Here is a 25,161-nt window from a genome sequence, read left to right on the forward strand (position 1 = left end):
GCCCACCAAGCCAGTTGAGGCTCAGCTCAACGACCTGCTGGCAAAGGTCAAGGAATTTTTCAACGAGGATAGCGTTAAGGTAAGTCTAGCCGACACTAGCCGACCTTAACAGACGAGACAAAAACGTATGCCTAATTTACTCGATTGCTTCTGCACGACTTCCATGATAAGGCTGCTGCTGAAGAAGGTCTTGCTGTGAACGAGCAGATCCAGAAGGCGCCCAAACCCTAAAAATGCAGCTCTAAAGCAACGAATTTAAAAATCAAATCAAAAGATGTGCCCAATAAAGGTTTAAACTACAATTTAAAGGTTTTTAGCGTCAGCTCAATAATGCAAAAACATCCACAAACGGAGCTGGATCCGGGTCATGGCAAATAGCCGGTACAGGGCCTGAGGTCCCGCCAAGGGAAGCTCCTGGCGGTTTGCGCACTTGCCGGTTGAATCGAAAATATGGCGGTAGATACGCGGGCGTATGTCGTGCAGCTGCTTGGCGCTGCAGACACTCTGCGGCATCTGGATCAAATGGTCAACCATGAGGGACACTCGTGGGGTAGTCGAAAGCAATAGCTGGCCGCTGACGGTGATTTTTTCCCCAGCTCTTTTCAGACGTAGACGCAGCACCCAATCCTCCTCAAAGGCACGAATCGTCTGTGGGGATCGGGATAAGAGATCATCAGAGGTATGCTGCAGACGAGTTCTGGTTCTCCAAAACCTTACCTCAGATTCGAGGGTCCGTGGGTGTAAACCCTCTGAGTGGTGTATCCACTTCATTCTCAAGGTGAAAAATTCCACCCGGCTAGCACTCAGCACCCGATGGAGCTTCAACACGGGCTTTTGGGCCTCAAGCTCCCTGTCTTCGACATGCAGCAGAATATCTAGGATCTCCTTTCCCTGCTTCTGGGGAAACCCACAGTCGGAATCATGTAAGACGCTGTCCTTGTAGGGGCCTTCCAAGAACAGCCCACGCAGTGGTACTTGCAGAAAACCACACGCCCCTCACAAACGAACTCCAAGTGTCTGGAGAGATCTTTCCTATCTGAGAACTGGTCATTGCAGCTGGGGCAGCTGATGGGTAGCTCCCAGAGCGTCTGGCGCACCACTAGATTCTGCTCCTGATCGTAGTTTCTAATGAGCGATCGACAACTTGGGCAGCAGGCACGCGTTTTATTGAAGATGGCAACAGCCAGAACGGCGGTCTTGCAGTCCTCACACATGATATGCCCATGGCTGCACTGATAGAAGTCGTGTGGTTGTGGAACCTCGCGGCACACAACGCACACCAGTATGTTATGCAGTAGCTCACGAAGATCGGAGACGCCACCACCCGAGGACCCGCCGACCTCACCCTCACTGCTGTCCATAGTAGTCGAAATCTCATTCAAAGTACTTTCATCTTTACTTGCAACATCTGACAATCGCTGCCTCTTGGCGGCTGGGGGCTGCTCGTTGTTGTTGTCATTGGGGTTGGCATTCGACATTCTGAAGGGTATTTCGGCCAGCAGCCTCGGCCTGGCTTTACAGTATGTGTGCGTGCTTTATTCAACAATTCTGATTGCCTGTTGTTGCAGAGTGAACTGATACTCTGGTGTAAAGTACGAGCACAAGGTTACGAGTTTTCCAAGGCCAAGCTGGTTCCCTGAAAATTACAAATTTAACGAGGGGGAACGTTGTGAGTTGCTGCGGACACCGCAACTCTACGGTTATACCCGATACTAAGTCAGTATGGCTCTCCTCCGGCAGACGCCGCTAATATTTAACGACACGACAAAGAGTGCGTGCGAGAGAGACAGAAAATCAGTCTGAGCGTGACGTCACGCGCTGCGTAGCCACTGCAAATTGATTTGTTTCCTTTCGCTATAAAAATGATCTGATCTGATCCAGATTCAGCAATCTGATAGATATGGTCGGTATCTATGATTCTGCGTTTTTAGTTTTCTCGAATCTGCAATATTGTGGATGCAACAGATTTTCGTCCTTTGTGGGGGCGGACGGGGGTGGGGCGAAATTTTAAGATATACGTTTTATAGTGAGATCTAACAGAAGTGCGGATACCAAATTTGGTTACTCTAGCTTTAATAGTCTCTGAGATTTGTGAATATCCCCAGATTTGCATTCTTTGCGGGGGCGGAAGGGGGTGTGGCGAAATTTTGAAACAAACTCGTCTCGGTCCGATATATTAGGAGTGTGGATACCAAATTTGGTTGCTCTAGCTTTTATAGTCTCTGAGATCTAGGCGCTAATGTTTTACTCTAAGCAAAGCCGCCTATACTACGTGTGTGTTAGAGAGAGACAGGGCGAGAAAAAATGAAATTGTTTTCTTGATGCTGGCTATAATAATAATACGATCCAATTCAGATTCCGCAGTGTATAAGATATGGTCATTCTCTACGATTCTGCATTTTTGGTTTTATCTTATCTTTAAAATTGTGGATGCCACAGATTTTCGCCCTTTGTGGGGGCGGAAGTGGGCGGGGCAAAGTTTTGAAATATTTTTGTAGCAGTGACATATCACAGAAGTCTGGATCCAAAACATCGTTGCTCTGGCTCTTATAGTCTTTGAGCATTAGGCGCTGAAGGGGACGGACAGACGGACAGACGGACGGACGGACAGACGGACAGACGGACGGACGGACAGACAGACATGGCTCAATCGACTCGGCTATTGATGCTGATCAAGAATATATATACTTTATGGGGTCGGAAACGATTCCTTCAGGACGTTACACACATCCATTTTCACCACAAATCTAATATACCCCAATACTCATTTTGAGTATCGGGTATAAAAACAGAGGATACACACAGAGAAAAACGGCATAGTAGGCACCCATGAATAGTTTAATTTAATAGAATGCACTTTGATCTACACATAAATGTACTCAAAAATATTTGTAATGCGGCCCATAGCGTTCAATGGGTCTGGGGGGGGTGGTGTCTCGGTGGACTGGTGTGGTGAAAAGTAACCTCTTTGACCGCCAAAGTGCTCTGCTATCGCAAACAAGATTACGGTGCCTATTAGTCCATGTTTCATTTAGTACATGTCAAATAGATATGTTGCTGACATGTTTTTTATACCCGATACTCAAAATGAGTATTGGGGTATATTAGATTTGTGGTAAAAGTGGATGTGTGTAACGTCCAGAAGGAATCGTTTCCGACCCCATAAAGTATATATATTCTTGATCAGCATCAATAGCCGAGTCGATTGAGGCATGTCTGTCTGTCCGTCTGTCCGTCCGTCCGTCTGTTCGTCTGTCCGTCCCCTTCAGCGCCTAATGCTCAAAGACTATAAGAGCTAGAGCAACGATGTTTTGGATCCAGACTTCTGTGATATGTCACTGCTTTTTTTCATTTTTTCTCGCCCTGTCTCTCTCTAACACACACGTAGCATAGGCGGCTTTGCTTAGAGTAAAACATTAGCGTCTAGATCTCAGAGACTATAAAAGCTAGAGCAACCAAATTTGGTATCCATACTCCTAATATATCGGACCGAGACGAGTTTATTTCAAAATTTCGCCACACCCCCTTCCGCCCCCGCAAAGGATGCAAGTCTGGGGATATTCACAAATCTCAGAGACTATTAAAGCTAGAGTAACCAAATTTAGTATCCGCACTCCTGTTAGATCTCTCTATAAAACGTATATCTCAAAATTTCGCCCCACCTCCTTCCGCCCACACAAAGGACGAAAATCTGTTGCATCCACAATATTGCAGATTCGAGAAAACTAAAAACGCAGAATCATAGAGAACGACCATATCTATCAGATTGCTGAATCTAGATCAGATCAGATCATTTTTATAGCCAAAGGAAACAAATCAATTTGCACTGGCTACGCAGCGCCCGACGTCACGCTCAGACTGATTTTCTGTCTCTCTCGCACGCACTCTATGTCGTGTCGTTTAATATTAGCGGCGTCTGCCGGAGGAGAGCCATACTGACTTAGTATCGGGTATAACTGTAGAGTTGCGGTGTCCGCAGCAACTCACAACGATCCCCTTCGTTTTTTTTGTATTTGATCGCTGCTGAAGCGAATTTTTTTTGAATAGCAAAACATGAAGGAAATTAACGAATTAGACGTTATGCTTTTTTTGGGCGACGAAGAGTACAGCTGATCGACTTCCTCGAATAGGAACGACCGAGCATCCCAATCATCCTCTACGTCCGCCAATGGGCAAAGCAGGGGAGACCTTTCGTCTATTTCAAAAACTTTACGTCGATTTTCTAGGTCCGTACCCCCGAAGTCGATCCGGGAATATAGGCATTTTTGTAGTACTCGATCATTTTTCTAAATTTCCTTTCCTAAAAGTGGTAAAGAAATTTACTGCGGGTGCCGTAACTCGGTTCATGGAGGAAGACCTGTTTCATTGCTTTGGAGTCCCGGAAGTGATAGTGTCAGATAACGGCGTTCAATTCAAGTCACACAAGTTCAAGGATCTGTTAGCGAAATTCCAAATTCGACATTCGTACACCGCCGCCTACGCTCCCCAAACCAATACCTCAGAGCGGGTAAATCGCTCGGTACTCGCTGCTATCAAAGCGTACATTAAGCCCGATCAATCCAGTGTGCATGCATCCATCAAAAGTAGCCCATATCCTGTTGCTTTTGGCCAAAACATGATTACTGGCGGTTCCACTAATCAACTCCTACGAAACCTCAGTATGTTGGAGAACCGAACAGTAGTCTTCGATCGCGACGATTCCTTCGAGCTAATTCGCAAGACCGCTGCAGAAGCAATGAAACAGCAGCATGTTCGCAATGAAAATATCTATAATCTTCGAAGCCGAGAAGTAAACTTTCAAGTGGGTCAAGAAGTGTATAGACGAAATTTTGACCAGAGTAGTTTTGTGAAAGGCATTGATGCGAAACTGGCACCTACGTTTCGGAAAGCCCGCATTAAGAAATGATTTCCAGGGTCGCTTTATTGGTAAATATCACGCAAATGATATTAAACAATAAATCGTATCCAGCACTAAAAGTGTGGATCACGCTTTGGTTAGCAAGACCCCAAACTGTGATTTCAGCGGGGGGTGTAATATTCGACGCTTATCGTGTCTTCTTGTATTTTAATTATCCACGGCTAACTCCCAAAATTACAGCCTAAAACTAGGCCGTAAAAAAATTCGAGTTGAAGAAGACCATAGAAAGTGTGGAAAAACGTGGGTTGCTGTTTTTAGTAGTCCCAGCCTCTTTATTTCTCTCCTCGTGACCGTCAGAGTGACCGGCCGTGGAAAAAGAAGTCTTGTAGAGCTGACCCAGTTCTCTAAACCAAGGTCAAGCCAAAGTCAAAGCCTAGTGCAAGTGCCAAGTGCGGCTCAAAGTGATCATTTAATTTGAGTGGACGCGCCAGTTATATATCGTCAATACTGGGGCAGCCGTTCGACCATTTGGAAAACGAACGCCCACAGTTCAGTAAAATTTTTCGATCAGTGGTGTAATTCTGTTGAGGTAATTATCCTCCCAGCTACAGAGACCCGTTGAAAAATTCCTGGTTTTTCCGCGTAGAATTAGCACCACTAGTATCTACGTATTACAACGCTGGTCTAGAAGTTACGGATTGGTTATTCCCGGACACGTGCCAGTACCACCGATTTAACCCCCATCTGAAAAGAATGAATGTGCGGTAACTATTCGTTGGTCTTCAACCATAATCACGGTTTTATACATGCTCGTGCATTTATATATACCTACTACTAATCAGTTTTATAGATTTAAGATCATTATACCCTACCTCGCCCTTATGATATTCCTTCCCCAGTATATGCTGTATAGTAATACCCTATAAATGTAAGACAATATCGAATAGCAGGCTTATTTGAAGGGATCCTGACTGTTAATAGGCGGCCCTGAAGGATTATGGTAGGGTGGGCGTTCTCGCCAATGAGCTATACCGCAGCCGACAAAGATCTGACCGGTGATCTTCTTCGTTTACGTATCCATGCTGATCTGTCCCTTTGACCCCCTGTATCCCGTTTCCTAGTATCCTTTTCCTACTCGTACGCGATTTTTTTTTATATAAATTCTTATCTCGACCATTTGCCAGAGCTCTAAATGGGTAGTAAAATGTCCTCCATGCCCACATAGTATGCTACATAGTCTATAACTCTACTTTTAGCACTCTACTTCACTCCACTCTCTTATCTGAGCGGACCGGGACGTACGCTTCTAAGCACTTGACCTTGACAGTGGCGCCGGTAATAAGCCCGGCTCTCGGTTTCATCTCGGCTGCGACGCAAAACGAGCTGTCGCTATGAGTACTCAAGTCAACGTTCTTCAGTAAAGTATATATATTCTTGATCAGCATCAATAGCCGAGTCGATTGAGCCCTGTCTGTCTGTCCGTCCGTCCGTCTGTCCGTCTGTCCGTCTGTCCGTCCCCTTTCAGCGCCTAGTGCTCAAAGTCTATAAGAGCTAGAGCAACGATGTTTTGGATCCAGACTTCTGTGATATGTCACTGCTACAAAAATATTTCAAAACTTTGCCCCGCCCATTTCCGCCCCCACAAAGGACGAAAATCTGTGGCATCCACATTTTTAAAGATACGATAAAACCAAAAACGCAGAATCGTAGAGAATGACCATATCTTTTAGACTGCAGAATCTGAATTGGATCGTATTATTATTATAGCCAGCATCAAGAAAACAATTTCATTTTTTCTTTTTTCTCGCCCTGTCTCTCTCTAACACACACGTAGCATAGGCGGCTTTGCTTAGAGTAAAACATTAGCGCCTAGATCTCAGAGACTATAAAAGCTAGAGCAACCAAATTTGGTATCCACACTCGTAATATATCAGACCGAGACGAGTTTGTTTCAAAATTTCGCCACACCCCTTCCGCCCCCGCAAAGGATGCAAATCTGGGGATATTCACAAATCTCAGAGAGTATTAAGGCTAGAGTAACCAAATTTAGTGTCCGTACTCCTGTTAGATCTTACTATAAAACGTATATCTCAAAATTTCGCCCCACCCCCTTCCGCCCACACAAAGGACGAAAATCTGTTGCATCCACAATATTGCACATTCGAGAAAACTAAAAACGCAGAATCATAAATAATGACCATATCTATCAGGTTGCTGAATCTGGATCAGATCATTTTTATAGCCAAAAGGAACAAATCAATTTGCAGTGGCTACGCAGCGCCCGACGTCACGCTCAGACTGATTTTCTGTCTCTCTCGCACGCACTCTTTGTCGTGTCGTTTAATATTAGCGGCGTCTGCCGGAGGAGAGCCATACTGACTTAGTATCGGGTATAACCGTAGAGTTGCGGTGTCCGCAGCAACTCACAACGTTCCCCCTCGTTACAACTGTATTCACTGCCCTTCGGGCAAGACTCCGCAAAGAACGCAATTAATACGCACAGGACGGGTCATGTCCCCTTAAATAATCAAGTGGCATATGCTTACTCTACCACACTTTCTGGAGACCAGCAACAGTTTCCTACCTTGCAGTCTAGTCACAAAAAGGGGGCTGATAGACCAACAATACAGCAGCACCAACGAAATATTGCTCAGCACCAACCTTTGGTAGGCACTAGAAGTAATACAGGGCCCTCCTATGCTGCCGTAGCAAATGGTAATTCAAATGCAATACCTGCTACACCTGCTCAACGTCGTTTTCATAGTCTACAAGCGCATCAGCCACAAGGATTGAATAACCAGCAACAGAATTCATATGAAGTTCAGGCACTGCTACAACAACAGCAGACACAATTTCAACAATGTCAACAACAGCTCCAACAGCAGCAGCAGCAGCAGTTTCTTATGTGGCTACAGCAACAGCAGCAAGAACAGCAGCAGCATAATAGTCAAGCCAATCAACGCCTTGAAAAACTTGAAAAAATGGTTTTTGAATTGGCCAACACGATTAAGCAATGGGCTGGATCTAATCTTCAGCTCCAGAACAACGTTTCAGCATCTCAATGAACCCACTAAAGGTTCTCATCTGGAATGCTAACGGCATTTCACGGAAAGCAAAAGAGGTTGAGCTCTTCGCGCACAAGAATAGCGTTGACATTCTTCTTTTGACGGAGATCAGAATTAAAAGAGGGGCAGCTGTTAAAATACATGGATATGCCTTCTATCCAGCCTTCAAGCCATCGCGGAATAATAATAGCGTTGGTGGAGTTGCGGTTTTAGTTAAGACTTCGCTTCGTCATTTTCCACAAAGGGTCATTGAGACACGCAGCATGCAAATGTCAGCAGTAAAAGTAGCCACAGGACTGGGCGATGTGGAGTTCAGCGCCATTTACTGCCCTCCCAGAGTCAGGATTGAGGAAAGACATTACATCGATGCACTCCGTGCTTGCGGGCAAAGGTATTTGGTTGGTGGTGACTGGAATGCCCGACACTGGCTGTGGGGAGACACTTACAATTCCCCTAGGGGGCGAGAGCTAGCGGAAGCCATCTCTGCTACTGGCGCTAAGATCCTTGCAACTGGATCACCAACCAGGTACCCATATGTACTCAATCACACGCCGTCCTGCATAGACTTCGCAGTACATCATGGTATTCCGGATTCTCGAGAAACAATAAGTCAGAGCTGGGATCTGGACTCCGACCATCTGGCCTTAGTCATCAGCATTAAAACAGATGGCACTATAAAACCAAAAACGCAGAATCGTAGAGAATGACCATATCTTTTAGACTGCAGAATCTGAATTGGATCGTATTATTATTATAGCCAGCATCAAGAAAACAATTTCATTTTTTCTTTTTTCTCGCCCTGTCTCTCTCTAACACACACGTAGCATAGGCGGCTTTGCTTAGAGTAAAACATTAGCGCCTAGATCTCAGAGACTATAAAAGCTAGAGCAACCAAATTTGGTATCCACACTCGTAATATATCAGACCGAGACGAGTTTGTTTCAAAATTTCGCCACACACCTTCCGCCCCCGCAAAGGATGCAAATCTGGGGATATTCACAAATCTCAGAGAGTATTAAGGCTAGAGTAACCAAATTTAGTGTCCGTACTCCTGTTAGATCTTACTATAAAACGTATATCTCAAAATTTCGCCCCACCCCCTTCCGCCCACACAAAGGACGAAAATCTGTTGCATCCACAATATTGCACATTCGAGAAAACTAAAAACGCAGAATCATAAATAATGACCATATCTATCAGGTTGCTGAATCTGGATCAGATCAGATCATTTTTATAGCCAAAAGGAACAAATCAATTTGCAGTGGCTACGCAGCGACCGACGTCACGCTCAGACTGATTTTCTGTCTCTCTCGCACGCACTCTTTGTCGTGTTGTTTAATATTAGCGGCGTCTGCCGGAGGAGAGCCATACTGACTTAGTATCGGGTATAACCGTAGAGTTGCGGTGTCCGCAGCAACTCACAACGTTCCCCCTCGTTACAACTGTATTCACTGCCCTTCGGGCAAGACATTCCCCTCAGTCTGCGCACAGCCGCACAAGAGGGGCAATAAATACTTCGCTTATCAGCTACGGTATAATGAATGCGAATAGTTCATCTGACTCTCGGCTTAGAAATAAGCGGTCTGATCATGAGAGAATGCTTCTAATATCAGGCAAATTACCTTCTGAGGTTCTTTCTGAGTACCGTTCAGAGACTGAACGCTCTACATGCACAGAAACCACAACAACAGTAACATTCACTAGTGCCACCAACAACACCATGGCAACTGCTACAATAAGCAGTATCTGCCCTGCACTAAGCTTTGATAGCCAAGAAAACTCCATATCCACATGCCCCGACGACACTGAGGCAAAAACACTTCGCACTGCTGCCGAACGACTTCTGGATGCTCAAAAACGGAGAACGGGCAAAAGAAAAAACGATCAGACTTTGTCATCCTATCCTAAATCTAAACGAGGGAGCGGCGGCCGGGACCTGGGCGTGCCCCCCACTACAAGCCAACAGGCAAACACCAACAACAGATTTGCCATTCTTGACACGAACATCCCAAGTGATGAGGAAGTTCGGATGAATGTAGATGCAGACGCTGGAAATGACCAAATGGATGAACACCTTTATGAAGCAGTTAATACAGACCAGTGTCTTCAAGGAGAATCAACGAGCTCTGGTAATCAGCTTAAAGGCCCTCCAAAACCACCGCAAATAGTTGTCAATATTAGCAACTTAAATGACTTATTTGATGTCATAAAGGACGTTGCAAATTTGAATAACGTTGTCGTCAAAGCTAACCAGGGGGAAACGGTCAGAATCCTCCCCAAAGACAGTGATACCTATAGAGCAATTGTGGATCGTTTCGATGCCATTGGAATAGAATTCCACACATACCAATTGCAGACTGAAAAGCCTCATAGAATTTTTGTAAGAGACCTACATCATAGCACCCTAAACAATGATATTACCGCCGGATTTAAAATGTTGGGCTTCGAGGTCCTTCACGTCCATAATCCAAGCTCAAGGACTAACAAGGACGAAAAACTTAATATTTTTTTCATTAATATTAAGCCTTGTGCAAAAATTAACGAAATTTACCAAGTCAAGACCCTTTGCCGCCAAAAAATAAGGATTGAAAGGATGCGAAAATCCACAGAGATTGCTCAATTTCGTCGATGCCAGGATTTCGGCCACACAGCCAAATACTGCCGCAGACATCACAACTGTGCCAGATGCGGTGAAAATCACCAAACCTCACAATGCACACGCCCCCTAGATGCACAGCCAACCTGCATTCACTGCTCTGGAAGCCATATGGCCAGTTATAAAGGATGCCAATGGTATCAGGAGTTTCTACGCCGATCAATGGGCTCCGCAAAGAAGGCAATTAATACGCACAGGACGGGTCATGTCCCCTTAAATAATCAAGTGGCATATGCTTACTCTACCACACTTCCTGGAGACCAGCAACAGTTTCCTACCTTGCAGTCTAGTCACAAAAAGGGGGCTAATAGACCAACAATACAGCAGCACCAACGAAATATTGCTCAGCACCAACCTTTGGTAGGCACTAGAAGTAATACAGGGCCCTCCTATGCTGCCGTAGCAAATGGTAATTCAAATGCAATACCTGCTACACCTGCTCAACGTCGTTTTCATAGTCTACAAGCGCATCAGCCACAAGGATTGAATAACCAGCAACAGAATTCATATGAAGTTCAGGCACTGCTACAACAACAGCAGACACAATTTCAACAATGGCAACAACAGCTCCAACAGCAGCAGCAGCAGCAGTTTCTTATGTGGCTACAGCAACAGCAGCAAGAACAGCAGCAGCATAATAGTCAAGCCAATCAACGCCTTGAAAAACTTGAAAAAATGGTTTTTGAATTGGCCAACACGATTAAGCAATGGGCTGGATCTAATCTTCAGCTCCAGAACAACGTTTCAGCATCTCAATGAACCCACTAAAGGTTCTCATCTGGAATGCTAACGGCATTTCACGGAAAGCAAAAGAGGTTGAGCTCTTCGCGCACAAGAATAGCGTTGACATTCTTCTTTTGACGGAGATCAGAATTAAAAGAGGGGCAGCTGTTAAAATACATGGATATGCCTTCTATCCAGCCTTCAAGCCATCGCGGAATAATAATAGCGTTGGTGGAGTTGCGGTTTTAGTTAAGACTTCGCTTCGTCATTTTCCACAAAGGGTCATTGAGACACGCAGCATGCAAATGTCAGCAGTAAAAGTAGCCACAGGACTGGGCGATGTGGAGTTCAGCGCCATTTACTGCCCTCCCAGAGTCAGGATTGAGGAAAGACATTACATCGATGCACTCCGTGCTTGCGGGCAAAGGTATTTGGTTGGTGGTGACTGGAATGCCCGACACTGGCTGTGGGGAGACACTTACAATTCCCCTAGGGGGCGAGAGCTAGCGGAAGCCATCTCTGCTACTGGCGCTAAGATCCTTGCAACTGGATCACCAACCAGGTACCCATATGTACTCAATCACACGCCGTCCTGCATAGACTTCGCAGTACATCATGGTATTCCGGATTCTCGAGAAACAATAAGTCAGAGCTGGGATCTGGACTCCGACCATCTGGCCTTAGTCATCAGCATTAAAACAGATGGCATTATAGAAAATCCAAGCCCTCATCTAGTCACCAAGCACACTGATCTGCTCGCATTTAGGCAACATTTGGAGAGGTCGATTCAACTGAACGTCTCGCTAAACTCTGATTAAGATATCGAGATGGCTGTAGATAACATCACAGAGAGTATACACATGGCTGCTGCTGCCTCAACGCCCTCGCATCCTCCGACAAGCGCCGCCTATGGAATAGTTCTTACAAGAGAGGCCAGAGAGCTTTTGTCACAAAAAAGGAGACTTCGAAGACGCGCAATCCGATCTCAAGACCCATGGGACCGAATTCTATGGAACCGGGCTGCCAAGCAACTTCGAAACACCCTGAGAGAACTTCGAAGCAACTTCTTTGAACAAAAGCTTGCTTCCATGGATTACACCGTGGATGCTGGATATTCGCTTTGGAAGACCACTAAGTCTCTTAAGAGACAACCGTTCAGACAGATTCCCATCCGGTGTCCCAACGGTGAACTTGCTAGAAACGAAGAAGAGCAGGCCAAATCGTTTGCACATCATTTAGGGGACAGGTTCACCCATTACCAATTCGCCACGGAGGCGCAGTACAAAGAGACAAAAGATAGTCTGCAAACACCTCTACAAATGGCCTTACCCATTAAACCAGCCAGGGCTGAGGAGATTGTTGAAGTCATCAAGTCCCTACCGAGGAAGAAGGCTCCTGGCATTGACAGAGTGTGCAATTCCACACTGAAAGCATTGCCTACTCGGGCGATACTCTACATAGTGCTCATTTTTAACGCCATGTTAAGGATGCAGTTTTTCCCCAAGCAGTGGAAGATAGCAACAATCCTGATGATCCATACGCCTGGAAAACCGGAGGACGACCCTGAGTCGTATCGGCAAATAAGTCTCTTGTCTTCCTTATCGAAGGTCTGGGAAAGGCTTCTTGCCAATCGTCTTGGTGGCATCATCAAGGAATGCGGTATCTTGCCGGATCACCAGTTTGGCTTTCGGGAGGGACACGGCACAGTGGAGCAAGTCCACAGATTGGCAGGACACATCCTACAGGCCTATGATGATCTAGAATACTGCAATGCAGTCTTTATTGATATGCAGCAAGCCTTCGATAGAGTTTGGCATATCGGCCTACTGAGCAAAATTAAAAAACTGTTCCCAGCACCATACTACGTTGTCCTACGATCATACTTGGAAGGACGTCAGTTTATGGTCAGGTTCAGGAACACACATTCAACACCTTGCCAAATGAGAGCTGGAGTTCCACAGGGCAGCGTCCTTGGCCCGCTGCTTTACTCTATCTATACTGCAGATCTACCCTCCCCAAGCGAACAACATATGGAGGCCCCCCGTAAGGCTCTGCTTGCTACCTATGCGGACGATATAGCACTGCTCAACAGCTCCAAGTGCCGCCTTGAGGCAGCAGATGGTCTCCAAGAGTACCTCTACTCTTTGGCAGCTTGGTGCAAAAGATGGAATTTAAAAGTCAACCCACTGAAGACGACCAATCCATGCTTCACCCTGAAAACGCTCATAGACCACACCCCACCCATAAAGCTTGAAGGCGTAACTTTGGACCAACCAAAGCAAGCAAAGTATCTCGGTATCACCCTTGATAAGCGTCTTACTTTTGGTCCACACTTGAAAGCTACGGCTCGTAAATGTGGGCAAAGAATGTAGCAATTGCGGTGGCTGATTAACAGAAGAAGCACCATGTCACTGAGAGCCAAAAGAGCAGTTTATGTACACTGTGTATACGTAAACGTATACAGGTCTTGCAGAATCGCGCCATGAGGCAAATAACGAACTGCCCTTGGTACGTGCGCGGCTCCACCCTACATCGGGATTTGAATCTGCATACAGTAGAGGAGCAGATTGGAAGGCACACCAGCAGATACAGTGACAGGCTAATTAGACACCATAGTATGCTCGCCAGACGATTACTACCTGCCAGGCCTTTGAGGCGGTTGAAGAGATTGGGTTTTGCCAAAACTATTGGCCAACTCTAAGTTTCCCTCCCAATATTATAATATTACTTTTTATACCCGATACTCAAAATGAGTATTGGGGTATATTAGATTTGTGGTGAAAATGGATGTGTGTAACGTCCAGAAGGAATCGTTTCCGACCCCATAAAGTATATATATTCTTGATCAGCATCAATAGCCGAGTCGATTGAGCCATGTCTGTCTGTCCGTCCGTCCGTCTGTCCGTCTGTCCGTCCGTCCGTCTGTCCGTCTGTCCGTCCCCTTCAGCGCCTAATGCTCAAAGACTATAAGAGCCAGAGCAACGATGTTTTGGATCCAGACTTCTGTGATATGTCACTGCTACAAAAATATTTCAAAACTTTGCCCCGCCCACTTCCGCCTCCACAAAGTGCGAAAATCTGTGGCATCCACAATTTTAAAGATACGAGAAAACCAAAAACGCAGAATCGTAGAGAATGACCATATCTATTAGACTGCAGAATCTGAATTGGATCGTATTATTATTATAGCCAGGCGGCTTTTCTTAGAGTAAAACATTAGCGCCTAGATCTCAGAGACTATAAAAGCTAGAGCAACCAAATTTGGTGTCCACACTCCTAATATATCGGACCGAGACGATTTTGTTTCAAAATTTCGACACACCCCCTTCCGCCCACGCAAAGGATGCAAATCTGGGGATATTCACAAATCTCAGAGACTACTAAAGCTAGAGTAACCAAATTTGGTATCCGCACTTCTGTTAGATCTCACTATAAAACCTTTATCTCAAAATTTCACCCCACCCCCTTCCGCCCACACAAAAGACGAAAATCTGTTGCATCCACAATATTGCAGATTTGAGAAAACTAAAAACGCAGAATCATAGATAACGACCATATCTATCAGATTGCTGAATCTGGATCAGATCAGATAATTTTTATAGCCAAAGGAAACAAATCAATTTGCACTGGCTACGTAGCGCCCGACGTCACGCTCAGACTGATTTTCTGTCTCTCTCGCACGCACTCTTTGTCGTGTCGTTTAATATTAGCGGCGTTTCACAACGTTCCCCCTCGTTATACCCGATACTCAAAATGAGTATTGGGGTATATTAGATTTGTGGTAAAAGTGTATGTGTGTAACGTCCAGAAGGAATCGTTTCCGACCCCATAAAGTATATATATTCTTGATCAGCATCAATAGCCGAGTCGATTGAGCCATGTCTGTCTGTCCGTCCGTCCGTCTGTCCGTCCTCTTCAGCGCCTAATGCTCAAAGACTATAAGAACTAGAGCAACGATGTTTTGGATCCAGACTTCTGTGATATGTCACTGCTACAAAAATATTTCAAAACTTTGCCCCGCCCACTTCCGCCCCCACAAAGGGCGAAAATCTGTTGCATCCACAATATTGCAGATTCGAGAAAACTAAAAACGCAGAATCATAGAGAACGACCATATCTATCAGATTGCTGAATCTGGATCAGATCAGATGATTTTTATAGCCAAAGGAAACAAATCAATTAGCACTGGCTACGCAGCGCCCTACGTCACGCTCAGACTGATTTTCTGTCTCTCTCGCACGCACTCTTTGTCGTGTTGTTTAATATTAGCGGCGTCTGCCGGAGGAGAGCCATACTGACTTAGTATTGGGTATAACTGTAGAGTTGCGGTGTCCGCAGCAACTCACAACGTTCCCCCTCGTTTTTATTATTACTATATACTATACTATATTATATCTCTATAAGTCCTCTTGCATAAAGCAATAGGTTTGGTCTCCTTAATACTATTTACCTGGGATGTTAAGATACGATATATGCAATGTACGGATTCAACGCTAAATAAAACGAGGGGGAACGTTGTGAGTTGCTGCGGACACCGCAACTCTACAGTTATACCCGATACTTAGTCAGTATGGCTCTCCTCCGGCAGCGCCGCTAATATTAAACGACACGACATCGAGTGCGTGCGAGAGAGACAGAAAATGAGTCTGAGCGTGACGTCGGGCGCTGCGTAGCCACTGCAAATTGATTTGTTCCTTTTGGCTTTAAAAATGATCTGATCTGATCCAGATTCAGCAATCTAATAGATATGGTCATTATCTATGATTCTGCGTTTTTAGTTTTCTCAAATCTGCAATATTGTGGATGCAACAGATTTTCGTCCTTTGTGGGGGCGGATGGGGGGGGGGCGAAATTCTGAGATATACGTTTTATAGTGACATCTTAAAGGAGTGTGTGTACCAAATTTGGTTACTCTAGCCTTAATAGTCTCTGAGATTTGTGGTTGCCTCAGATTTTCGTCCTTTGCGGGGGCGGAAGGGGGTGTGGCGAAATTTGGACAGGAAACGGTCAAGGTCCGATATCACAGGAGTGTGGATACCAAATTTGGTTGCTCTGGCTTTTATAGGTTCTGAGATCCTTGAACTCATATTTTGCAATTGGCAAAACCGACCATGAAACCTGTGTGTTAGAGTGAGACAGAGCGAGAAAGAGTGAAATTGTTTTCGTGATTCTGGCTGTAATAATTATACGATCTGGTTCAGATTTTGCACTCTAGAAGATATAGTCATCTTCTACGATTCTGCGTTTTTAGTTTTATCGTATCGTCGAAATTGTGGATGCCACAGATTTTCGCCCTTTGTGGGGGCGGAAGTGGGCGGGGCAAAGTTTTGAAATATTTTTGGAGCAGTGACATATCACAGAAGTCTGGATCCAAAACATCGTTGCTCTAGCTCTTATAGTCTTTGAGCATTAGGCGCTGAAGGGGACGGACAGACGGACAGACGGACAGACGGACGGACGGACGGACGGACAGACAGACAGGGCTCAATCGACTCGGCTATTGATGCTGATCAAGAATATATATACTTTATAGGGTCGGAAACGATTCCTTCTGGACGTTACACACATCCACTTTTACCACAAATCTAATATACCCCAATACTCATTTTGAGTATCGGGTATAAAAAAACGAGGGGGAACGTTGTGAGTTGCTGCGGACACCGCAACTCTACAGTTATACCCAATACTAAGTCAGTATGGCTCTCCTCCGGCAGACGCCGCTAATATTAAACAACACGACAAAGAGTGCGTGCGAGAGAGACAGAAAATCAGTCTGAGCGTGACGTCACGCGCTGCGTAGCCACTGCAAATTGATTTGTTCCTTTTGGCTATAAAAATGATCTGATCTGATCCAGATTCAGCAATCTAAAGGATATGGTCATTATCTATGATTCTGCGTTTCTAGTTTTCTCAAATCTGCAATATTGTGGAGGCAACAGATTTTCGTCCTTTGTGGGGGCGGAAGGGGGTGTGGCGAAATTTTGAGATATACGTTTTATAGTGAGATCGAACAAAGGTGCGGATACTAAATTTGGTTACTCTAGAATTAATAGTCTCTGAGATTTATGAATATCCCCAGATCTGCATCCTTTGCGGGGGCGGAAGGGGGTGTGGCGAAATTTTGAAACAAACTCGTCTCGGTCCGATATATTAGGAGTGTGGATAACAAATTTGGTTGCTCTAGGTTAGGTTAGGTTGAGGCGGCTGCCGGGCTCGCTCGGAGCCCGTCACACTTAGGCCGGTTTCGGCCCGTTGTGATACCGCATAGGATCATTTCCTTCCTGCGTTGTGAGACTTCCTGTCAGCAATTATCCCATCCAGATGCTCTCACAAAGTTCGCTATCCTTCTGGGACATAGTTTGGACATCTCTGAGATGTCGTGTAGAAAGGCTGAGCCCAGGTGTTGTAGCCTTCTTCTGCTGAGAGCCGGGCAGGAGCAGAACAGATGTTCCACTGTCTCCTCCTCTTCCTCGTCTCTACAGCTGCGACAAAAATCGTTATGTGGGGCCCCCAGCCTGTTAGCGTGAGTGCCTATTAGCCAGTGTCCCGTGAGGGAACGAGTGACTACGCTGCACCTTTTCCTGCTTAACTTGAGGAGCTCGGAGGTGCGCTTCATGTCCATGGTCGGCCATGTTTGCCGAGTTGTGCGACATCGTGGCACTGTTTGCCACATATCGTTTTTTAGTCGCTTGTATTGCTCCCTTATGATGAGCTTACAGGTGGCCATTGGCATACAGATATCCTCCTTGTCTTGGAGAAGGGGGATTGTAGTGCCAGATCTGGCCAGCTCGTCCGCTATACAGTTGCCCTCGATGTCCCGGTGGCCCGGGACCCAAATTAGGCTAATAGCAAATTGCTGAGCCATCTCGTGTAGAGATTTGCGGCAGTCTGCCACGGTGGCCGAGTTCGAGGAAATCGCGCTTAGCGATTTGATCGCAATTGGCTGTCGCTATAAATGTTTAGCTTGGTTGCCGTGACGGCAGCCGCTTGTAGGCAGTCTAGTGCCTCCCTGATTGCTATGACTTCCGCTTGAAAGACACTGCAATGATCTGGGAGTCTGAAGGAATGCCTTATGTTTAGCTGTTCAGAGTAGATTCCCCCTCCGACTCTGTCGTCCAGCTTTGATCCATCTGTGAAGATGCTTATGGCCCCTTCAGGGCCTGGGAGTCCCTCGAGCCATTCGTCTCTATGAGGGATGATTGTGTCGAAGGGAGTGTCTGTATACTCTCTTGGAACTTGGTAGTCTGTTTTTGAGGGGACAGTACTGCTATTTAATATGGCTGAGTGACCTATGCACTGTGTCACCCATTGATCTGAGTCTCTTAGACGTATTGCTGCTGCTTCTGCCCGTTCCTTTCCTGCGAGTTCAAGGCTCTGTAGGCATAGGATGGCATTTAGCGCATCATTTGGGGTGGTGCGGAGAGCTCCGCTGATGCATAGGGCGGCAGTCCGCTGAACTTTGCCCAGTTGCTTGGTGATCGCCCTTTTTGATAGGGCTGGCCACCACACCGTAACTCCGTAGAGTAGTATTGGTCTAACTATAGCTTGATATATCCATTGGACTATGCTTGGGATCATACCCCATCTTAGCCCAATAGCTTTTTTGCATGTATAGAGTGCAGTCATTGCCTTTTTCACTCTGTCTTTGACATTCAGGTTCCAGTTAAGCTTCTTGTCAATTACCAACCCTAAGTAACTGGCACTGTCGCTAAAGGAGAGCCTGCATCCTTGTAGTATTGGAGGGTTGAGGGGCGGGACCTTGTATTTATTTGTGAATAACACGAGTTCCGTTTTTGAGGGATTTACTCCCAGACCGCGCGATTTCGTCCAGTCCGACAGTTGCGCTAGCTTTGTGGACATTAAGTCGCACAGTGTTTGGGGGTATTTCCCCGAGAAAATAATCGCAACGTCATCCGCATAGGCCACGACTTTGCAGCCCCCCCCCTCCAGGTCCCATAGAATCTTGTTGACTGCTATGTTCCACAGAAGAGGAGACAGGACACCACCTTGCGGGGTGCCTCTGTTGACATACCTTGACTGGGCGGACGATCCCATCGATGATGTCACCGTCCTGCATGTGAGCAATTGATCAATGAGCATCACCAAGTGACGGTCCACCCCCAGGTCAGTCAGGGCTTCTGTAATGGCACCCGGTACAACGTTGTTAAAAGCTCCCTCAATGTCGAGAAATGCTATGAGTGAGTACTCTTTGTGATGCAGAGATTTCTCTACCGCAGAGATCACTTCATGAAGAGCCGTTTCCGTGGATTTTCCTTTCCGGTAGGCATGCTGTGCGTCTGACAGCAACTGAGGGTGTATAGTTGTCCTCAGTTGCAGCCCGACGAGTCTCTCAAAGGTTTTGAGGAGGAAGGACGATAGGCTGATTGGTCTAAAGTCTTTTGCAGCTGAGTGCGAGGCTTTCCCAGCTTTGGGAATGAAGACTATCTTTGCCTTAAGCCATGTTCGCGGCATTGTACCCACAGCCAGTATCTTCCTGAAGATACCTTGTAGCCAGTTTATGGCCGTATCCCCGGCCTTCTGAAGTTGGGCCGGGATTACCTGGTCTGGGCCTGGCGATTTGAACGGGTTGAAGCTGTTTATTGCCCAGCTTATGTTACGTTTAGTGAGGATGTGATCCATCGAGGTTACCGGTCCCTCTCCTGGAAGATGTGCCGTCTCGATGGTTGTGCACCCTGGAAAATGTGTGTCTAGTAGAATGTGCAGGGACTCCTCACTGGAGTTAGTCCACGTGCCGTCATTCCTTTTAAGATACCCCACCGAGGGGTTAGTTTTTGAGAGAATCTTGCGAAGCCTTGCGGCCTCTGATCTTTCCTCAATTTCCGAGCAAAATTTTTGCCAAGAGGCCCTTTTTGCTTTCCTTGTTTCCTTTTTATATAGTGACAGACTGATTTTATAGTCTGCCCAGTGGCTCTCCTCGTTCGCGCTTTTGGCCCTGTTGAAAAGGGTCCTGCAGCTTTTGCGTAGGATGTCTATTTGCTTTGACCACCAGGGGGGTTTCTTTTTCCCCCTAGGTTTGCTAGAGGGGCATGCTGCCGCGAAGGCTTTGTTGCATGCCTCTGTGAACCTGTTCACTAGGCGATCTAGGTCGTCTTTTGTGTCAGGGCATGATGGTGCTTTGGAGGGGAGTAAGTTCTCCAGGGCTGAGCTATACTTTTCCCAGTTGGCTTTCCTGGGATTAATATAGTCCTTAGGTTTCGGACACTCGAGGGATAGTGTGGTCTCGATGTATCTGTGGTCAGAGAAGGAGTGGTCATCAAGGACTTGCCAACTCTTGACTATGTCTAACAGGTTGGAAGACACTAGGGTGATGTCAATAACCTCCTGTCGATTTTTAATTATAAAAGTGGGGTCGTTGCCCCGATTACAAATAAATAGATTTGAGTTAAGGATGAAGCTGAAAAGTGACTCACCCCTTGCATTTGTGTTCGAGCTCCCCCATTGAGTGTGGTGAGCGTTGGCATCGCAACCTATTAATAGGTCTATGTCCGACCTCTCGCTGTCGCTGGCTAGTTTGCGAACAAGGTCGTTGGGGGGATCGTTTCCCTCATGGGCCATGTAGGACGACATCAGCCTTAGATGTGTCCCTTCCAGCTCTAGGCTTACCGCCGTGTTGTCGCTATCGCTATAATTATGGAGCAGAAAGATATTAAGGTGCTTTCTGGCGAGAATGCAGGTGCGAGTTTTACCTTCATGTTGAGCTACAATTATCTTGTACTCCTTCGACCCTAATCCACAAACCTTGTCTCCCACTATCCAAGGTTCCTGGATCAGGGCTACGTCTGCTCCGCTCTCTTCGAGGCGGAGTATAAGAGCAGCGGATGCTGCTTTACAGTGGTGGAGATTGATCTGAAGGAGCCTCAGGGACATCCTTAGTGTTCTCCACCACTGTAATGTCGGCATCTGGATCGTCCTCGACTTCCTCGTGGCAACACATCGCCTCGAAGTCGCATCTCAGCGTGCCATCTGTGGAGTAGCCCTCTGGGTCTATCTCTGTGTGATCGTCGGGTGCTTCGATCTCCGAGGCAGCGTCCTGCTCGACTGGCTTGTCGACAGGACGTGCCTCGGCCGCCGCATCCGACTTGTAGACCTTTATGGTCACAGAGCTGAACCCAAAATTGAGCTCGCCTTTGGCAGCCTCTATCGGGGCCAGCGACTCTTTGTTGAGGACGACCACCGCCTGGTTTGTGGGGCCCTGTGTCGCCTCAACTTTGACCACCTTCCAATCCGCTGTTGGGAGGTGGGGGTTGCATCTTTGCAGCATTTTTAGGATGCGCTCCGGCTCCTTCATGGAGGCGGGCACCCAGACTCTCGCCCTTGGTCTACTGGGCACTTCGCTCCAGTCTACAGCGACGAGCTTCGCCCCTGGGTAGACTTCCCCGACTTGCGCTACCGCTGCTTTGTACAGCTGTACGGAGCGCTCATCTTCACAGGCTACGATTTTTATGCAGCCCTGGTACCAGCCCATGTCTCTGCAGACGGGGGGGGGGTCCAGGCTGCTTTTCCAGCAGCTCGAAGCAGCGGTCGGCCAGTGCCGCTTCCACCCACTTCCACTGGTTCCGAGGGATCCGGGAGTCCACGCTGCCTTTGTCCAGGACGCCAATCAGCGTCCTTTCTCTGGCAATCTGCGCGAACGATGCGTTAGGCAGCACTCTGGAGCGCTTCGGTGTCGGCCCCGGAGTCTCCTGCGAGCGCTGCCTTTTTTGCTGAGGGGCTTCCTTCTTCGGTGCTTCCTTGCCAAAGTTCGGCAGCACCTTCGAGGCCCACTCGACCTTCTTAATCCATTTGTCCGTCGGGCTGGACATCTGGCTTGCGTTCTGCCGACGGAGTATGTTGCCAGCACTCCTTCTGTCGGCATATGTAAAGGATTTGGCTTTGACACTAGTAGATGGTGACTCATCCCCCTCCACTTTACCAGCAGGCAGAGCAGCCGCAGGATTGCATAGCCACTCTGCCAAGGTATCGGTTTTGGGAGCCAATTCACCACCCACCCCGACACCGGGATGGGACCCCTTTGGGCTCTCCCTAGCATCTTCCGCCGCGCAGGTTTTCCCTGCTGATTTGCGGGTCGGGCCAGGCCTTTGGGCCGCTGCCTTCCCCTGTTTGGGATTGCTCCCTGTTGGCATTTGGGGAGTGCCAGACTCATTTTGTTTGTTTTTCAATTCTTCCATTCTTATTCCCACGAGCTGCAGAGAAGGGGTACGGTCCGTCCGGGCAGAGATCCACGTTGCCCGGATAAGGCATACTTAGAACAGGGGGCTGCCAAGTCCCTGAGCTCTCCGTTAACGACTGGGCTAGTTTTATATACCGGGCCCCCAGCCAGGCTGACTCTCGGCACGGGTCGAATAACACTCTTAGTCCGGCCCGGTGTGAGCTGAATGTGGGGGGTTGGGATGTGGGTAGGTAGTGTGTAGGGATAGGGGAGTGTGTGAGCTACTTATAAGAGGCGGCACCACAAGCGCATCGTCAGTGTTGCTACTTCGCGAACACCCGCTGGCTGTCCGGGGCTGCTTATTTTCGGTACTCTCCCTAGGGATGTCCGATTATTCGCAGCTGACCTACCTATATGACCTGTATATAGGTAGGTCGTTCGCTATCCGCAACCTGCGACCCGTCCGGTGGCCTCAGCTAGGCCCCCTTTGAGCCACCTCACGAGCTCATCAGACCAGACTTGTTGCTCTAGCTTTTATAGTCTCTGAGATCTAGGCGCTAATGTTTTACTCTAAGCAAAGCCGCCTATGCTACGTGTGTGTTAGAGAGAGACAGGGCGAGAAAAAATGAAATTGTTTTCTTGATGCTGGCTATAATAATAATACGATCCAATTCAGATTCCGCAGTCTAAAAGATATCGGCATTCTCTACGATTCTGCGTTTTTGGTTTTCTCGTATCTTTAAAATTGTGGATGCCACAGATTTTCGCCCTTTGTGGGGGCGGAAGTGGGCGGGGCAAAGTTTTGAAATATTTTTGTAGCAGTGACATATCACAGAAGTCTGGATCCAAAACATCGTTGCTCTAGCTCTTATAGTCTTTGAGCATTAGGCGCTGAAGGGGACGGACAGACGGACAGACGGACGGACGGACAGACGGACAGACGGACAGACAGACATGGCTCAATCGACTCGGCTATTGATGCTGATCAAGAATATATATACTTTATGGGGTCGGAAACGATTCCTTCTGGACGTTACACACATACACTTTTACCACAAATCTAATATACCCCAATACACATTTTGAGTATCGGGTATAAAAAACATATCAGCAACATATCTATTTGACATGTACTACATGAAGCATGGACTAATAGGCACCGTAATCTTGTTTGCGATAGCAGAGCACTTTGGCGGTCAAAGAGATTACTTTTCACCACACCTGTCCACCGAGACACCACCCCCCCAGACCCATTGAACGCCTTGGGCCGCATTACAAATATTTTTGAGTACATTTATGTGTAGATCAAAGTGCATTCTATTAAACTAAACTATTCATGGGGGCCTACTATGCCGTTTTTCTCTGTGTTTATCCTCTGTTTTTATACCCGATACTCAAAATGAGTATTGGGGTATATTAGATTTGTGGTGAAAATGGATGTGTGTAACGTCCAGAAGGAATCGTTTCCGACCCCATAAAGTATATATATTCTTGATCAGCATCAATAGCCGAGTCGATTGAGCCATGTCTGTCTGTCCGTCCGTCCGTCTGTCCGTCTGTCCGTCCGTCCGTCTGTCCGTCTGTCCGTCTGTCCGTCCCCTTCAGCGCCTAATGCTCAAAGACTATAAGAGCCAGAGCAACGATGTTTTGGATCCAGACTTCTGTGATATGTCACTGCTACAAAAATATTTCAAAACTTTGCCCCGCCCACTTCCGCCCCCACAAAGGGCGAAAATCTGTGGCATCCACAATTTTAAAGATAAGATAAAACCAAAAACGCAGAATCGTAGAGAATGACCATATCTTATACACTGCGGAATCTGAATTGGATCGTATTATTAATATAGCCAGCATCAAGAAAACAATATCATTTTTTCTCGCCCTGTCTCTCTCTAACACACACGTAGTATAGGCGGCTTTGCTTAGAGTAAAACATTAGCGCCTAGATCTCAGAGACTATAAAAGCTAGAGCAACCAAATTTGGTATCCACACTCCTAATATATCGGACCGAGACGAGTTTGTTTCAAAATTTCGCCACACCCCCTTCCGCCCCCGCAAAGGATGCAAGTCTGGGGATATTCACAAATCTCAGAGACTATTAAGGCTAGAGTAACCAAATTTAGTATCCGCACTCCTGTTAGATCTCTCTATAAAACGTATATCTCAGAATTTCGGCCCACCCCCTTCCGCCCCCACAAAGAACGAAAATCTGTTGCATCCACAATATTGCAGATTTGAAAAAACTAAAAACGCAGAATCATAGATAACGACCATATCTAGATTGCTGAATCTGGATCAGATCAGATCATTTTTATAGCGAAAGGAAACAAATCAATTTGCACTGGCTACGCAGTTCCCCGTCACAACGTTCCCCTCGTTTTTTTATACCCGATACTCAAAATGAGTATTGGGGTATATTAGATTTGTGGTAAAAGTGTATGTGTGTAACGTCCAGAAGGAATCGTTTCCGACCCCATAAAATATATATATTCTTGATCAGCATCAATAGCCGAGTCGATTGAGCCCTGTCTGTCTGTCCGTCTGTCCGTCCCCTTTCAGCGCCTAGTGCTCAAAGTCTATAAGAGCTAGAGCAACGATGTTTTGGATCCAGACTTCTGTGATATGTCACTGCTACAAAAATATTTCAAAACTTTGCCCCGCCCACTTCCGCCTCCACAAAGTGCGAAA

The 25,161-nt window shown here is 46.7% G+C and overlaps 1 protein-coding gene across 1 annotated transcript; it reads right to left on the reverse strand.

Moving 5' to 3' along the window:
• Positions 1–324: 324 nt before the first annotated feature.
• Positions 325–1,478, reverse strand: LOC113566442 (cysteine and histidine-rich protein 1 homolog). The gene is made up of 3 exons (XM_026991947.1): positions 1,001–1,478; positions 718–947; positions 325–648 (listed from the first exon to the last, which is right to left on the reverse strand). The coding sequence occupies exons 1-3, from the start codon at positions 1,476–1,478 to the stop codon at positions 325–327; spliced, it is 1,032 nt and encodes a 343-aa protein (XP_026847748.1).
• Between the last annotated feature and the right edge of the window lie 23,683 nt (positions 1,479–25,161).

This window comes from Drosophila persimilis, unplaced genomic scaffold (genome assembly GCF_003286085.1).
Source record: "Drosophila persimilis strain 14011-0111.01,24,50 unplaced genomic scaffold, DperRS2 tig00000698-arrow-arrow-pilon, whole genome shotgun sequence".
NCBI lineage: Eukaryota > Metazoa > Arthropoda > Insecta > Diptera > Drosophilidae > Drosophila > Drosophila persimilis.